The 17,095-nt window shown below is 72.1% G+C and overlaps 2 protein-coding genes across 2 annotated transcripts; one reads left to right on the top strand and one right to left on the bottom strand.

Annotated features, from left to right (window-relative positions):
• The first annotated feature begins 4,088 nt into the window (after positions 1 to 4,088).
• LOC142419985 (small ribosomal subunit protein uS3m-like) lies at positions 4,089 to 5,555 on the top strand. Its single transcript, XM_075523417.1, has 3 exons — positions 4,089 to 4,388; positions 4,470 to 4,581; positions 5,216 to 5,555. The coding sequence occupies exons 1-3, from the start codon at positions 4,089 to 4,091 to the stop codon at positions 5,497 to 5,499; spliced, it is 696 nt and encodes a 231-aa protein (XP_075379532.1). The 3' UTR covers positions 5,500 to 5,555.
• An 825-nt stretch (positions 5,556 to 6,380) lies between these two features.
• Positions 6,381 to 17,020, bottom strand: NPC1L1 (NPC1 like intracellular cholesterol transporter 1). Its single transcript, XM_075523416.1, has 18 exons — positions 17,003 to 17,020; positions 15,437 to 16,965; positions 14,949 to 15,049; positions 14,705 to 14,877; positions 14,501 to 14,629; positions 14,236 to 14,418; positions 13,889 to 14,003; positions 13,029 to 13,156; positions 12,094 to 12,231; positions 10,731 to 10,820; positions 9,719 to 9,909; positions 9,512 to 9,639; positions 8,489 to 8,609; positions 8,338 to 8,393; positions 8,103 to 8,253; positions 7,715 to 7,946; positions 7,174 to 7,287; positions 6,381 to 7,070 (listed from the first exon to the last, which is right to left on the bottom strand). Exons 1-18 carry the CDS (start codon positions 17,018 to 17,020, stop codon positions 6,381 to 6,383), a joined length of 4,287 nt encoding a protein of 1,428 aa, XP_075379531.1.
• Between the last annotated feature and the right edge of the window lie 75 nt (positions 17,021 to 17,095).

Below are 17,095 nucleotides of genomic sequence, written 5' to 3'. Positions count from 1 at the left end.
AGCCCCGGGGCGGCCACCCCAGGGACAGAGACGGTCGCCGGCCACACGGCTCTGCTTCTCCGCCACCCACTCAATAAAATCCCGCTCCCCGCGTGTCCGGAGCCTCCCCGCGCCCGGCACGGGGCAGGGAAGGGGGGGGCTACGCCCCGGGACCCCCCCCCCCCCCAACCGGGCAGGGGGGGCTCGCACCAAGGGCAGCCCCTGCCCCGGCACCACGCGTGGGGGCTGCGGCCAGGGCGGGGGGCACCCGGGGAGCGGCACCCAGCCGGGGCCCGGGGGTCCAGCCCCGGGCAGGGGCACCCCCCCCCGGAGCTGGGGGGCACCCCCTGCTCCCAGCAGCGTGGGGACGCGGCCCCCCAGCCCTGGGGACCCAGGGCACTGGCAAGGCCCCGCGCCCCCCAGCCCCGAGCCGCTCTCCCCGGCAGCACCCAGCACCCGCTCGGGGCAGGACCCCCGCAGGCTCCCAGTAGCCCCCAGTAGCTCCCAGCAGCTCCCACGGGGGTTTAAGAGGCCCCGGGAGTGGGCCCTGCCCAGGCCCCCGATGGGGCTCGGCTGTGGGGGGACCCGCCCCGGCAGCGGGGCTCCTTGCCCCGTTAGCGCCGCCGGTCCCGATAGCGCCGGTCCCGATAGCGCCGCCGGTCCCGATAGCGCCGGCCCCCGCACCCAGGCACCCTTCCCGGGGCAGGGGGGGGTCTGCTCTTCGCCCCCCACCCGTCCCCGCCGAGCCATCGCCCACCCGGGGCAGCCTCGTCCCGGCGCTGAGGACCCCCGGCAGCAGCGGGAGCCCCCGTCCGGCCCGGGGCACGGCGGGGCTGGGGGCCCTTCCCCGGGAGCAGCCCCGGCGCGGCGGGGGACGGGGCGGCAGGGGCGCGGCTGCGGGACGCGGTAGCCCCACGGGGGGGTGAATTGGGGGGGGGGGGGGGTGGGGCTGAGCCCCGGGCCAGGCCAGCCCCGGCCCCGCCGGCCGCGCCCCGCACCCTTGCGAGGGGAGCGGCTCCCAAAGCCGGAGCTTGGCCTGCCCGGGCCCCGCCCTGCGCCCCTGGCCCGGCCGCTGCCCCCACGGCCCCGGGCCCCCCGGCCGGGCCCCCCCGAGCCCCCACGACGCGTGACACCGCGCCTGGCAGGGGCTGCGTGCAAGGGGGCGTGCGGGGGTCTTGGGTGAGGGGCTCGGCACAAGGGGCCTCGCACGGGGACGGGGCCTCACGGGGGGACACGGCCTCGCACGGGGACGTCGCCTCACATGAGGGACATCGCCTCACACGGGGACATTGCCTTGCACGGGGACATGGCCTCACATGAGGGACATGGCCTCGCACGAGGGACATCACCTCACACAAGGGACGTGGCCTCGCACGGGGACATCACCTCACAGGGGGACATGGCCTCACACAAGGGACGTGGCCTCGCACGGGGACATCACCTCACAGGGGGACATGGCCTCGCACGGGGACGTCGCCTCACATGAGGGACATCGCCTCACACGGGGACATTGCCTTGCACGGGGACATGGCCTCACATGAGGGACACAGCCTCGCACGAGGGACATCACCTCACACAAGGGACGTGGCCTCGCATGGGGACATCACCTCACAGGGGGACATGGCCTCGCACGGGGACGTCGCCTCACATGAGGGACACAGCCTCGCACGGGGACATTGCCTTGCACGGGGACATGGCCTCACACAAGGGACATCGCCTCACACAAGGGACGTGGCCTCGCACGGGGACACAGCCTCGCACGGGGACATCACCTCACACGAGGAACATCGTCTCGCACGGGGACACGGCCTCGCACGGGGACGCAGCCCTGCCCAGGCGCCTCGCCCGAGGCCCTGGCACGAGGGCACCGCGCCCCAGCCCCTCACCTGGCCCTTGGGGTGACCACGATGTCCCCGAGCGCCTCAGCACCCGCCCACCCCCAGTGCCCCCAGTGCCATCCCAGTGCTCACCAGTGCCAGCCCCGTGCCCCCAGTGCCATCCCAGTGCTCACCAGTGCCCCCCAGTGCCAGCCCCGTGCCCCCAGTGCCAGCCCCGTGCTCACCAGTGCCCCCCAGTGCCAGCCCCGTGCCCCCCAGTGCCAGCCCCGTGCTCACCAGTGCCAGCCCCGTGCCCCCCAGTGCCATCCCAGTGCTCACCAGTGCCCCCCAGTGCCAGCCCCGTGCCCCCAGTGCCATCCCGGTGCTCACCAGTGCCAGCCCCGTGCCCCCCAGTGCCAGCCCCGTGCTCACCAGTGCCCCCCAGTGCCAGCCCCGTGCCCCCAGTGCCATCCCGGTGCCTCTATGGGTGCCCCCGCAGTGCCCTCCCAGTGCCGGCCCGGTCCCCCATGGCTGCCTGCCCAGTGCCCTCCAGTACCCCCCAGTATCCCTCAGTATCCCCCAGTGTCCCCCATTACCCCCAGTGCCCCCGAGTGTGCCCCATTACCACCCAGAAACCTCCAGTACCTCCCAGTACCCTCCCGTGTCCCCCATTACCCCCAGTGCCCTCCAGTAGCTCCCAGCACCCCCCATTACCCCCCAGTGCTCCCAGTACCCCCAGTACCTCTACTACCCTCAGTTTCCCTGGTACCCCCCATTACCCCCAGTACCCTCGGTGCTCCCAGTACCAGTATCACCCTCAGTTTCCCCAGTACCCCCCATTACTCCCAATACCCCCAGTGATCCCAGTACCCCCAGTTTCCCCAGTATCCCCCAGTACCCCCCATTATTCCCAGTACCCCCAGTATCCCCTAGTGCCCCTATAACCCCAGTATCCTCCAGTGCCCCCAGTAACTCCCAGTGTCCCACATTATCCCCTGTGCCCCCCAGTAATTCCCAGTATCTCCCAGTATCCCCAGTGCTCCCAGTACCCTCATTAAGCCCAGTACCCCCAGTCTCCCCAGTATCCCCCAGTACCCCCCATTACCCACCATTACCCCTACTACCCCCAGTGCCCCCAATAGCCCCCAGTATCCCCCAGTGCTCCCAGTATCCCCCCCTATTACCCCCAGTATCCCCCAGTGCGCTCAGTAACCTCCAGTGTCCCCCATTACCCCGTGTGCCCCCCAGTACCTCCCAGTACCTCCAGTGCTCCCGGTACCCCCATTAAACCCAGTACTCCCAGTATCCCCAGTATCCCCCTGTACCCCCCGTTACCCCCATTACCCCCAGTGCTCCCAGTAACCCCCAGTACCCCCCATTACCCCCAGTAACCCCCAGTGCTCCCAGTACCCCAGTAACCCCCGTTACCCCCAGTATCCCCCAGTGCTCCCAGTACCCCCATTACCCCCAGTGCTCCCAGTACCCCCCGTTACCCCCAGTACCCCCAGTGACACCCGTTACCCCCCATTACCCCTAGTACTCCCGTTACCCCCATTACCCCCAGTACCCCCTGTTACTCCCAGTACCCCCAGTACCCCCCGTTACCCCCCTTACCCCCATTATCCCCAGTGCTCCCAGTCCCCCCAGTACCCCCCAGTCCCCCCGTCCCCCCCCATTCCTCCCCCGCGGCCTCCAGCCGCCAGGGGGCGCCGCCCCGCCCCGCCCCGCCCCCCCGTGCCAAGATGGCGGCGCCCGCGGCTGCCCGGGCGCTGCGGGTGAGGGAGGGGACGGGGAGCGGGGACAGCGGGCGTGGGGACACCGGGTGTGGGACACCGGGTGTGGGACACCGGGTGTGGGGACACCGGGTGTGGGGACACCGGGGACACCGGGTGTGGGACACCGGGCGTGGGGACACTGGCTGTGGGGGGCATGAGGGACACTGGGTTTGGGGGGCACCAGGGGCTCCAGGCCTGGGGGGGGGGGGGGGCTGTGGGCATGGGGGACTCTGGGGACACTGGGTGTGGGGACACCGGATATGGGGGACACCGGGTGTGGGGACACTGGGTATGGGGGACACTGCGTGTAGGGGACACCGGGCATGGGGGGCACCAGGGGCTCCAGGCCTGGGGGTGTGTGGGCTGTGGGGGGATGTGGGCAGGGGGGGCTCTGGGGACACCGGCTATAGGGGACACCGGGTATGGGGAACATGGGGGACACCGGGTACAGGGGACACCAGGGTCGCAGGAGGGTATGGGGACATGGGTATGGGGACATAGGTATGGGGGACCGAGTATGGGGGACATAGGGGACAGCGGGCGTGGGGCCCACGGGTGGCGGAGGCCCCGGGGACACCCCGTGTGGGGGCTCCAGCAGCGGTGGCTCCGCTCTGGGGACAGCGGGCAGGGGGTCACAGGGCGGGGGGGCTGCAGGCGTGGCGTGCCCGGGGGACGCTGCCCGCGGGGGGCACGGGGGACCAGGCAGGGCCAGCCCCCCCCGCTGTCCCTCACCCCCGTCACCTCGCAGGCAGTGCCCCGCGTCCGCCCCGGCCCCGATGCCACCCGGCACCTCCACACCACCCCCGCCTGCCTCAAGGTGAGCCCCGGGGGTGCCCCCCCCCCCCCCCCCCCCCCCCCCGTGGGGTGTCCCCCCCCCCTGATGCCACTGTCCCCACAGACGCGGGCGGCGCGGGTGCGCGTGGGCAAAGGGGACAAGCCGGTGACCTACGAGAAGGCGCACGCCCCCCACTACATCGCCCACCGCAAGGGCTGGCTCTCCCTGCACACCGGTGGGTCACCCCACGTGCCCCCGGGGCCGGGGGGGACCGTGATGCCGCGGCGGGGACGGGGGGTGTGGGGCACGGGGCACCCGTGGGCGTCGCGGGGGTGGGGGGTGCGGGGATGGGGATGTATGGGGCAGGAGGGCGTCACGGGGACGGGCTATAGGGCGTGGTGGGGACGGGGACGTGGGGGGCACACGGGCATCGTGGGGGCAGGACTATGTGGGGCACAGGACACTGTGGGGACAGGGACACGTGGGGCACACGGGCATCATGGGGATGGGGCACATGGGCACGGTGGGGAGGGGACACGTGGGACACGTGGACGTTGTGGGGAGGGGACACGTGGACATTGCAGGGACGGGGCCATGTGGGGCACACGGGCATCGTGGGGGCAGGACTATGTGGGGCACAGGACTGGGGACAGGGACACGTGGGGCACACGGGCACGGTGGGGAGGGGACACGCAGGGACAGGGACGTGGGGCACACGGGCGTCGCAGGGGCGGGGCGCACGGGGCCGGGGACACGTGGGGCACAAGGGCACCGCAGGAACGGGCCGCGGGGCAGCGCGGGGACGGGGGCGGGCGCGGCGGTGCCGGTGCCGGTGCCGGTGCCGGTGCCGACCCTCTCTGCGCCCGCAGGGAACCTGGACGGGGAGCCGGGCGCGGCGGAGCGGGCGGTGGAGGACGCCTTCCTGCGCCGCTTCCTCTACGGCACCTTCCCCGGCGTGCTGGCCGACGAGCCCGTGCTGAAGCGCCGCGCCAACCTGCTGGTGGTCTGTGCCGTGCTGGCGCGGGGCCTGGCGCCCGCCAAGCTCTACTTCCTGCTGGGCTACGCCGAGACCCTGCTCGCCCGCTTCTACAAGTGCCCCGTGCGCCTGGAGCTGCAGACGCTGCCCGCCAAGGTGCCCTACAAGTACCTCTAGCGCCCGGCCCCGCCCCACGGCGGGGAATAAAGGGGCTTCGTGCCCGCTCTGCCCCGCCCGTGGGTCGCGGAGGCTTTGGGGGGGGCCCCGCGGCGCCCCCGTGCCCCGGGCGCCCTCGCGCCCCACGCGTCCTTGTCACCGCCACGGCCCCGTGCCCCGCGCGGCCCCGGCTTTGGGTGCCCGTGTGCCCCACGGGGCCCTGTCCCTGTATGCCCCATCCCAGAGATGCCCGTGTGCCCCACACGGCCCTGTCCCCACAATGCCTGTGTGCCCCACACAGCCCTGGTCCCCACAGTGCCCGTGTGCCCCACACATCCCTGTCCCCATGACGGCCCTGTCCTCGTGATGCCCCTGCACCCCACATGGCCCTGTCCCCGTGATGCCCCTGTGCCCCACGTGGCCCTGTCCCCGTGTGCCCCACCCCTGCCTCGCCCTCGTGCCCCACACGTCCTCGTCACCACGATGCCCCTGTGCCCTGCGCAGCCCCATCTTTGTGGTGCCCATGTGCCCCACACATCCCTGTCCCCACAGTGCCCTTGTGCCCCCCATGGCCCTGTCCCCCCGCTGTCCCCTGCCCTGTCCCCGTGATGTTCCAGTGCCCCACATGGTGCCGTCCCCGCGATGCCCACGTGCCCCACGTATCCCTGTCCCCACGGTGTCCGTGTGCCCCGTCCCCGTGACGCCTGTGTTCCTCGCGTGTCCCTGTCCCCACGATGCCCACGTGCCCCACGTGGCCCCGTCCCCACGATGCCCTTTGGCTTGTCCCCACGGTGTCCTCGTGCCCTATGTGGCCCTGTCCCTCTATGCCCCATCCCATGTGCCCCACACGTCCCTGTCCCCACGATGCCTCTGTGCCCCACACGTCCCTGTCCCTGTGACGCTCATGTGCCCCACAGGGCTCTGTCCCCACCGTCCCCTGTGCCCCATGTGGCCCCGGCCCCGTGGTGCCCGCGTGCCCCACACCCTGTCCCCCTGTCCCCCTGTCCCCGTCCCGCACAGACCTCGCCACGCTTCAGAGCCAAGGTGCAGTTTCTGTATAAGGTGCCCCAGCCCCCCCTGCCCATCCCAGTTAAACCCAGTCCCGAATGTGAGAAAACCAGTTTAAATACGACAGCAGTAGAAAAAGCAGCGGCGGGAGGGGGCGGTGAGGGGCAGCGGGGCTCAGCCCTGCCCGGGGACCGTGGCCTTGTCCTTGTCCTTGTCCTTGTCCTCGAAGCAGGGGTTGCTGAGGGCCAGCCCCGCACCCTGCTCTGCGCCGGCCACCGTGTCCCCTCCCGCGTCCCCCGCCGGCATCCGCGGGCCGGGTCCTGCGGGGACGACAGGGGACGGCGCCAGGCTGTCACCGTCCTCGCTGGGGAGGACACTGGGGACGGGGCTCCGTCCCCAGGCGGGGACAGGGGGGCCTTACCCACGTAGCTGAGGAGGACGGGGAGGAAGACGAGGCCGTGGGCCAGCCCCACCAGGGTGATGATGAGGTTGAGGCGGAAGAAGAAGATCTGGATGAGCTGGGCCTTGGCGAAGGCCAGCACCACGATGCCGGGCAGGTTGGTCATGGCCACCCCGGCCACCACCTGCGCCCAGGACGGGGTCAGTGGCAGCCGGGTCACCCCGTCCCTCCGCTCCCCGGGGCGGGGACGGGGTCCACGCGGCCGTCGCCCCCCGTCCCGTGCCCACCTTGCTGCCCATGTTGACGGCGGCCTCGGCGGCCCGTTCCACGCGGCTGGGCTCGGTGCTGTGGGCGAAGGCGCAGGTGAGGTGGGACACGAACTCCACCGAGATGCCCACGGCCTGCGGGGACGGGCTGTCACCCGGGGGCACCCACGGGTGCTCCTCCGGGCCGGCACGGCGGCGTGCCCACCCCGTGCCCTGCACCCTGCCTGCCCCGTGCCCCTGTGCCGCCCCGCCTGTCCCAGGTCCTTCTGCCGCCTCCTGGACCCCCGAAGCCACCCCATGTGCCACCCACGTGCCCCGAATCCCTGTGCCACCCCCCGTGCCCCAGGTCCCCGTGCCCCCTTGCAAGCCCCCGTGCCAACCCGCCTGTCCCTGTGCCACCCCACGTGCCCCTCTGCCATCCTACGTGTCCCGGTCCCCTGTGCCACCCTGCACGCCCCAGCCCGCTCTGTCCCCACGTCACCCTCTGCACCCCGTGTCCTTCTGCCACCCCCAAGCCACCCCACACGCCCCAAGTCCCCGTGCCACCCTGCACGCCCCGCACCGCCACGAGGTTGATGAGGGCCACGGCGTTGTAGGGGATGTCCCAGAGGGCCATGGCGCCCACGGTGTCCACCAGGATCATGGCGATGGTGAGGAGGGTGGCAGCGCTGGAGCGCAGGTCCATGCCCAGCAGCAGGAAGGAGACGACGAAGGTGGGCACCAGACACAGCGCCAGCGTGACGACGCCCTCGGCCACCACCGTCAGGTACTGCTCGTAGTAGACGTAGGTCACCCTGCCGGGGAACGTCACCGCCGCGCTGGCACCCCGGCGCGGGCACCGGGCGCCCGTGCTCAGCTCCCCGACCGCTGGGGCACCCCGGGCTGGGCACCCCTCCCCGGGCACCCCGTCCTCCCACGGCCGAGCACCCCGACCCGCGGCGGGCGCTTACGTGTAGGGGAAGACTCGGAAGTCGGGGTGGGTGCCGGGCACCCGGCGCAGGGTGGCGGTGATCTCCTCGGCCAGGGCGCGGGCAGCCCGCAGCGCCGCCGTGTACTCCTGCGAGGTGCGCAGCGGGCGCTGGTACGCCATGAAGCGGGAGGCTGCCGGAGATGGGTGGGGCGGGGAGGGGTCAGCCGGGCACCCTAGGGTGCTCCCCTACCCCGCGCCACCCACCCTGCGCTCACCCAGGATGGTGCCGTTGGTGTCCATGCTGACTGCCGTGTCGTAGGCGCCCAGACCGCTGCGGGGAGGGGGCGAGGGGTGAGGGGGGGCACCCAGAGCACGTGCGTTGCCCCCCCCCCCCCATTGCTGGTGGCCCCCCAGGGTGGCACCTACCCCTTGGCGCACTGCAGGGTGGGGAGGTCGTGGAGGAACCAGGGCAGGAACCGCTCGAACTCCTCCACCGACGGGCGCCGCGTGGCGTTGAGGCACTGTCCCCCGAGGCAGCTGAGGTCACCTGCGGGCACGGCCGCGCTCAGCACCCCGGCGCACCCGCTGGGAACCACAGCGGGCACCCAGCGGGCACCACGGCAGGCCCCCAGTAGACCCCCCCAAGGGACCCCACAGCAGGCACCCAACGGCACTCGGCGGGATCCCAGCGGGATCCCAGTGGGACCCATGGTGGGCATCCATGGTGGCTGTGACGCGCACCGTCACAGGCACCCAACGGACACCTAATGGGATCCCAGTGGGCGTCACCCTGTCCACCCAACGGGCACCACGATGGGCACCCAACATACATGGAACAACCTCCACAGCGGGGACCTTACGTGCACCCAATGGCCACCATGGTGGGCACCCAACGTACACCCAACGGGCACCATGATGGACACCCAACGTACACTCAGTGGCCACCACGGCGTAGACCTCATGTGTCCCTAATGGCCACCATGGTGGGCACCCAATGTACACCCAACGGGCACCATGATGGACACCCTAGGTACACTCAATGGCCACCACAGCGTAGACCTCATGTGTCCCTAACGGCCACCATGGTGGGCACCCAACGTACACCCAACGGGCACCATGATGGACACCCAACATATATTCAATGGCCACCCAACGGCCATCACAGTGTAGACCTCATGTATCCCTAATGGCCACCATGGTGGGCACCCAATGGGCACCCAACGGCCACCACGGTGTAGATCTCATGTATCCCTAATGGCCACCATGGTGGGCACCCAATGGGTACCCAACGTACACTCAATGGCCACCACGGTGTAGATCTCATGTATCTGTAATGGCCACTGTGGTGGGCACACAACATATGCCCAACGGCCACCACGATGTAGACCTCATGTGCCCCCAACGGCCACCACGGCGTCCCCCCCCCGCCGTGCCCCGGTGCCCACTCACTGCTGGTGGACGGACAGAACTCCCCTTTGAGGCTGCCGAACTGGTGAATGCGGCAGCAGCGGCCGGTGGGGTTGAGCCAGTCCAGGAAATCGTCCACCCAGGAGGTGGCGGGGATGGCGAGGTAGGACCTGGGCAGAGGCAGGGCTGGCAGGAGGCTGGCGGGACGCTGCCCGCCGCCCCCGCCCCGCACCCCCCCGCCCCACTCACACGTTGGGGAAGCGCGTGGCGTACTGGATGGAGTTGGTGAGGGAGTCGGTGGCGCAGCCGGCGCTGGAGCAGATGCCGTTGATGCCGGCCGGGGAGGAGAAGTTGTAGCCGCCGGTGGTGACGAAGTAGGTGGGCACCCCCACCGCCAGGTACTGGTTCAGGGCGGCGAAGTACTGCAGCATGTAGGAGTCCTGGGGGGCACCCACCCCCCTCAGCCAGGGCGCGGGCACCCGCCCACGGCACCCGGAGGGTCCTGGTGGGCCCCGGACGGCGTCGCCCCGTCCCCACGCCACCCCCGCCCCGTGCGTCGCCCCCGCGCCTTCCGTACGGGGCCGTCAGCTCCACGGTGGCCGTGCTGTGCCCATGTGGGGCCACGCCATCCCCGTGCTGGCCCCATACGGGGCTATGCTGGCCCCATAGGGGCCATACCATCCCTTGCATCCCCACACGGGGCCACGCCATCCCCGTGCTGTGCCCATGTGGGGCCACGCCATCCCCGTGCTGGCCCCATACAGGGCTATGCTGGCCCCATACAGGGCTATGCTGGCCCCATAGGGGCCATACCATCCCTTGCATCCCCACACGGGGCCACGCCATCCCCGTGCTGGCCCTATACAGGGCCATACTGTCCCTGTAGGGGCCATACCATCCCTGTGCATCCCTATGCATTCCCATACGGGGCCATGTCAGCCCCATATGGGGCCATGCTGTGCACATATGACCCCGTATGGGGCTATACTGTGCCCACAAGGGGCTGCACCATCCCCGTGCTGGCCCTATACAGGGCCATACTGTCCCTGTAGGGGCTGTAACACCCCTGTGCATCTCCATACGGGGCCATGCCATGCTGTAAGGTGCCACGCTGGCCCTATAGAGGACCATACTGTCCCCGTGCATCCCCGTATGGGGCCATACCACCCCTGTGCATCCCCCTGTGGGGCCGTGCCATCCCCGTGCCGTGCCCATATGGGGCCATACTGTCCCCAAGCCTTCCTATAGGAGCCAGCCCCACCTTGGGCATGGCGAGCTCCTGGTCCAGCCCCACGGGCACCTGCAGCGTGAGGTAGAGCCCGGCGCAGGCCAGGAAGAGGAAGAGCAGCACCTGCCGGCGGCACCCCCGTCAGGGCACCCCGCGCCCCAGGTCCCCTCGCAGCACCCCTACGGCCCCCAAACCCCCCGCGCCCCCCAGAGACCCCCAGCTCCCGTCTCCCCACCCCCACGTCCCATCGCCCCAAGCTCCCCATGTCCCCCCCCCACCCCCCCCGCCTCCCAGGACCCCCAGACACCCCCCAGGAACCTTGACACCCCCATGCCCCCCCCCCCCAGCCCCTCAAGGAGCCCCCACACTCCCATGGCCCCCCCAAACCCCCCAGACTCCCCCCTACACCCCACCTCCCCCCTGACCCCCTGTCCCCTCCACACCCCAAACACCCCCCAGCCCCTCGAGGACCCACCCCCCACTCCCATGGCCCCCCCAAAACCCCCAAGGACCCCCCAGCCCCTCAAGGACACCCCCCCCACACTCCCATGGCCCCCCCAGACTCCCCCCCACACCCCACCTCCCCCCTGACCCCCAGTCCCCTCCACACCCCAAACACCCCCCAGCCCCTCGAGGACCCACCCCCCACTCCCATGGCCCCCCCAAAACCCCCAAGGACCCCCCAGCCCCTCAAGGACACCCCCCCCACACTCCCATGGCCCCCCCAGACTCCCCCCCACACCCCACCTCCCCCCTGACCCCCAGTCCCCTCCACACCCCAAACACCCCCCAGCCCCTCGAGGACCCACCCCCCACTCCCATGGCCCCCCCAAAACCCCCAAGGACCCCCCAGCCCCTCAAGGACACCCCCCCCACACTCCCATGGCCCCCCCAGACTCCCCCCCACACCCCACCTCCCCCCTGACCCCCAGTCCCCTCCACACCCCAAACACCCCCCAGCCCCTCGAGGACCCACCCCCCACTCCCATGGCCCCCCCAAAACCCTCGAGGACCCCCCCCCACTCCCATGGCCCCCCCAAAACCCCCAAGGACCCCCCAGCCCCTCAAGGACCCCCCCCCTACTCCCGTGGACCCCCCAAAACTCCCAAGGCCCCCCCCCAGACCTCCCCCTACACCCCACATCCCCCCCCGACCCCCAGGACCCTTGACACCCCCAAGGACCCCCAGCCCCTCAAGGACCCCCCCACTCCCATGGACCCCCCAAAACCCCCAAACACCCCCCAGCCCCTCGAGGACCCCCCCCCCCACTCCCATGGCCCCCCCAAACCCCCCAGACTCCCCCCCACACCCCACCTCCCCCCTGACCCCCAGTCCCCTCCACACCCCAAACACCCCCCAGCCCCTCGAGGACCCCCCCGGCCCCCCAGCCCCTCACCACGGCGGGGCGCGCCCAGCGGTGCAGCAGCAGGGGGGTGTAGTAGCGGTGCAGCAGCGGGCGCAGCAGGCGGGCGCCCGGCCCCGCGGGCCCCCCCGGGCCCCCCCCGCAGCAGCAGCAGAGGTCGAAGCGGGCGGCCTGCGGGCAGCAGCGCCGGGCTGGCGGGGTCCTGGCGCGGCCCCCCCACGGGCACCCCCGCGGCCGCGGGCACCGACCCCCCCAAAGCACCCCCTGCCCGCCCCGGGCCTCCTCCCCGCACCCGCGGGCGCCCCACGCCCGCCCCGTGCCCACCCTGGGCACCCCACGTGCGTCCCGGGCACCTCAGGCGCGGAGGCACCCACGGGCGCCCCACGCCCGCCCCGGGCCCCCCGGCGTCCAAGGTCGCCCCGTGCCAACCCTCATGCCCGTGGGCACCCCGTGCCCACCCCGTGCCCACCCTGGGCACCCTCGTGCCCATGCCCACCCTGTGCCCACCCTGTGCCCCCTCATTCCCGTGGGCACCCCGTGCCCACCCGTGACACCCTCATGCCCACCCTGGGGTCCTTAACGTCCACGGGCACCCCAAGCCAACCCCAGACACCCACATGCCCATGGTCACCCCGTGCCCACCCTGGGCACCCTCAAACCCACGGGCACCCCACACCCACCCAGAGCACCCCACACCCACCCCGTGCCCATCCTGGGCACCCCGTGCCCACCCCGCGCCCACCCTGGGCACCCTCATTCCGTGGGCACCCCACACCCACCCAGAGCACCCCACGCCCGCCCCGTGCCCACCCTGGGCACCCTCAAACCCACGGGCACCCCACGCTCACTTCGGGCACCCTCCCGCCCGCGCCCACCCCGTGCCCATCACGGGACCACCCGGGCACCCCGGGGTCCCCCAGCGCCCACCCTCCCGCGCGGGGTCCCCCCGGGCCCCCCCGGGCCCCCACCTCCTGCCGCCGGGCGTCGAGCGCCACCAGCGCGACGAACCCCGACATCTGGAGGAGGAAGTCGAAGGCGATGGCCACGGCGGCCGTGAGGGCGAAGGTGCGGACGGCGGGCATGGAGGAGAGGGCGCCTGCGGGCACCCGCCGTCAGCCCCCCGCCCCGCGCACCCACGCCCGCCGCACCCGCTGGGTGCACAACGCCCGCGGGCGCGCCCGGGCTGTGTACCGTGTCCCCGTGCCCCACGTGTCCCCTGTGTCCCCCGTGCCCCCCGTGTCCCTGAGCCCCCCAGTAGCCCCCATGTCCCTGTGCCCCCTGTGCCCCCCGTGTCCCTGTGCCCACCCTGTGCCCCCCGTGTCCCCTGTGTCCCTGTGCCCCCCTGTGTCCCCCGTGTCCCCTGTGTCCCTGTGCCCCCCGTGTCCCCCATGTCCCTGTGCCCCCCGTGTCCCCCACATCCCTGTCCCCTCCCCATGCCCCCTGTGTCCCTGTGCCCACCCTGTGCCCCCCATGTCCCTTGTGCCCCCTGTGTCCCCCGTGTCCCTGTTCCCCCCGTGCCCCCATGTCCCCCACATCCCTGTGACCCCCCGTGCTCCTGTGCCCCCCATGTCCCTCATGCCCCCCATGTCCCTGTGCCCCCTCCGTGCCCCCCATGCCCCCCATGTCCCTGTGCCCCCCGTGTCCCTGTGCCCCCCATGCCCCCCGTGTCCCTGTGCCCACTCCGTGCCCCCCGCGCCCCCCATGTCCCTGTGCCTCCTGCACCCCCATGTCCCCCACATCCCTGTGACCCCCCATGTCCCTGTGCCCCCCGTGCCCCCCATGCCCCCCCGTGTCCCTGTGCCCCCCCCGCGCCCCCCGCCCCGCTCACCCAGGAGGAAGCAGATGACCTCGGAGAGGCTGCAGAGCAGCATGCTGGGTGCCACCCGCGCCAGCACCCGCCCCAGGTGCTGCTCCCGCGTCTCGCCCGGCTCCCGCTGCGACTGCTGCTGGCCAGGGCCGTGAGGAGGGGGTGTCCCCCCCCCGGGGACCCCCCCACAGGCACCCACCGCCCAACCCGGGGCTGCTGCCCCCCCGCCCCCGCGCCCCGTGGGGATGCCCCCACCCAAGGCTGCCCACCCGCCCCGTGGGGACTCCCGCGTCCCCCCCCGTGTCCCCGTGGGAACCCCCCCGGTGCCGCCCCCCCCTCCCGCCACCGCCGCCGCCGTGCCCACCGACCTGGTACTCCTGCACGAAGATGAAGATGTTGTCCGCGCCCACAGCGAGGACGAGGAAGGGCACGACCTCGAGGATGATGAGGGACGAAGGCAACCCCAGCAGCGCCAGGAACCCCATGGAGGCGAAGACGGCGCCCAGCACCACCGCGATGCCCCCCAGCGCCAGCGTCACCTTCGACTCCACCTGCAAGGGGAAGGGCCACCCGCTCAGCGCCCGGCGGGCCGCCCCGGGGCGCCGGCGTCGCCCCGAGCCCCCCGGCACGCACCAGGACGCGGCGCCAGGCCGTGTACTCGCCCAGCGCCAGGGCGATGTAGGCGAAGACCACGAGGTAGCTGGTGGCGAAGACGGGGATGTCCTCCCCCGTGGTGCGGTTGATCTCATCCTCCAGCGAGCGCTGCCGGAAAGGAGGGGGGTGAGGGGGTGCCGGGCACCCTAGGGTGTCCCCCCACCCAGCCGGCGGGCGCCTCACCTCGGCCATGAAGGTGACGGAGAGGTTGGGGCCGTGGGCGCGCTGGAAGTCGCCCACCACCTCGAGGAAGCGGCGTTCCCAGCTCAGCACCCACTCGTGGCGGGGATCGTCGTGGGGGAAGTTGTTGAGGGAGTAGGTGACGATCAGCGCCTCGGCCTCCGTGTACTCCGAGCCTGCGGGGACAAGCGGGTGACGTCCCCCGGGTGACATCCCCGCCGCCGTGCCCGCCCGTCCCGGCGCTTACCGGGGTAGCCGCCGAAGGCGATGTAGGGGAAGACGGGGCCGCCGTAGTCGGCCATGCAGCTCAGCTCCAGCGCCGTGATGTCCTTGAAGGAGAGCGGGGAGCTGGTGGGGACACGGCGCCGGGTGAGCGGGGGCTGCGCCCGCCCCGGCACCCGCCCCGAACACCCCCCTCCCCCCCCCCCCGGCAGCGCCCCATAGACAGCACCCCAGCCCCACAGCCTATCGCCCCGCGGGCACCGTGCCTCGCTGCGCGCCCCATAGCACCCCAACCCCGCGGGCACCGCGCCGTGCCCAGCACCCTGCAGGCAGCACCCACTCCCCAAAGCCCGGCACCACCCCCCCGGGCCGGGCACCCCATAGACAGCACCCCAGCCCCAAAGCTCAGCACCCCATGGGTGCCGTGCCCATCACCCTGTGGGCATCACACCGACCCCGCGGCCCCAGGCCCAGCACCCCCCAACCCCCCCATCCCCGGGGAGCAGCACCCACTTGACGCAGTAGATGAGGTGGTCGTGCCAGTCGACGGTGCCCGTCACCTTGCCCTCGGCCTGGGTGGCCGTCATGGCCAGGCGGGTGCCGTTGTTCTGGAAGTACTGGGTGACGCTGTTGACGCAGCAGTCCCGCAGCCCGGGGTTCGTGGGGTTGAGGGGGGCGTAGCAGACGTCACTCAGCGTCACCTCCCTGCCCGCCGCCGGCGCCCACGCCGTGGCGGCTGCCAGCCGCTCCTGCAGCTCCAGCAGCGCCCGCAGCACCTCCTCCGACAGCACCCCGCTGAAGTTCTTGGCGCCCAACACCACCGACTCGTAGCCGGAGCTGGGCCGGCCGGGTGCCGTCACGATCACCTGGTTGGTGCGGAGGAAAGGACCGAAGTGTCGGTCGTAAAAGTCTTTCTCTTGGCGGGCACGGCTGCCTGGCGCCGACCACAGCTCCACCGGATCGGTGGTGAGGCGTACGGTAACCAAACCAGCCGACAAACCGCCGGCCAGCACCACCGCCGCTGCCAGCACCACCACGGGGTGCCCGGCCACCAGCGTGCCCCACCGGCGGAAAGCCCTCGCCAGGACGCGGTGGCTGGCGTCGCCCAGGCGCGCCGAGCAGCCGGCGGCACGCTCCGGTGGTGCCGGCTGCGGCGCGGCATCCTTCTTGGACCGCCGGCACAGCGAGGCGACGACGAAGATGAGGGCGAGGAGGCCGAAGAGCAGCCCGCAGAGGACCAAGGCGCCGTCGGCGTCGCCCAGGCGGAAGGGGGGCGGCGGGCCGGGGGGGGCGACCAGCGGCGGGCAGGATTCGGCGCAGTCCTGGCAAGAGCAAGGCTGCTCCTGGGCGCTGAGAGCCTGGTCGCAGCGCCAGGCCCGCCCGCCCAGCGGCACGATGCCGTCGCCGGGCCGGGTGCCGTTGGGCACCAGCTGGAAGTCGATCTGCAGCGGCGCCAAGCCGTTGTTCTTATCCCCTTGGAAATCCAACCAGCGCTGGGTGGTGCAGAGCCGGGCGCCGTACCGCCCGCACATGGTATCGATGGCGTAACCGCCGGTAGCCGGTAACCGGACGCCCCGGCAGGAGGTGAAAGAGGCGTCGGCGAAATCCTGCCGGTAAAAGCACTGGTACTCCACGACGGCGGCCCGGGGCACCCCCTGCACCGTGCGGTTGACGACGCGGGTGACGTTGGTGAAGAGGCTCTGGTTGGGGCTGCAGATGTTGTTGCAGTAAAGGTTGGCGAAATTCCTGGCGCACGCCGGGCAGCGGGAGAGGACGGTGCCGGAGAGTGCCACGCTGAGCTGGAGGGCTCCGAGTTGCGCCAAGGAGCAGCAGACGCGCGTCGTCTCGTTCTCCCGCACCAGCTCGGGGCAGACGGCGCGGAGCAGCGTCAGCAGCGCGCCCGTGGCCACCCGCGCCGGCGTGTTGGAGAGGCAGGGCACTTTGGAGGGCACCAGCGAGACGTTCACCTCCGGGTTGCGACCGCATTCGTCGTAGAAGGCACAGTAACCGGCGCGGTGCGTGGGAGTGAACGTCGGCGCGGCCTGCGGCAACGGCGGGGGGGGGATCGGTGGGCAGCGCCGTCGTCCCGTGGGGCATGACACCCAGCCCCTCCAAACGGCACCTGATGAGCACCGCGGCGGCCACCACGCCGGCGTCCCGCCGGCTCTGCCA

This window comes from Mycteria americana, chromosome 23 (genome assembly GCF_035582795.1).
Source record: "Mycteria americana isolate JAX WOST 10 ecotype Jacksonville Zoo and Gardens chromosome 23, USCA_MyAme_1.0, whole genome shotgun sequence".
NCBI classification, from domain to species: domain Eukaryota; kingdom Metazoa; phylum Chordata; class Aves; order Ciconiiformes; family Ciconiidae; genus Mycteria; species Mycteria americana.
The sequence above is the reverse complement of the archived record's forward strand: the minus strand, read 5'-3'. Positions and strand labels throughout refer to the sequence as shown.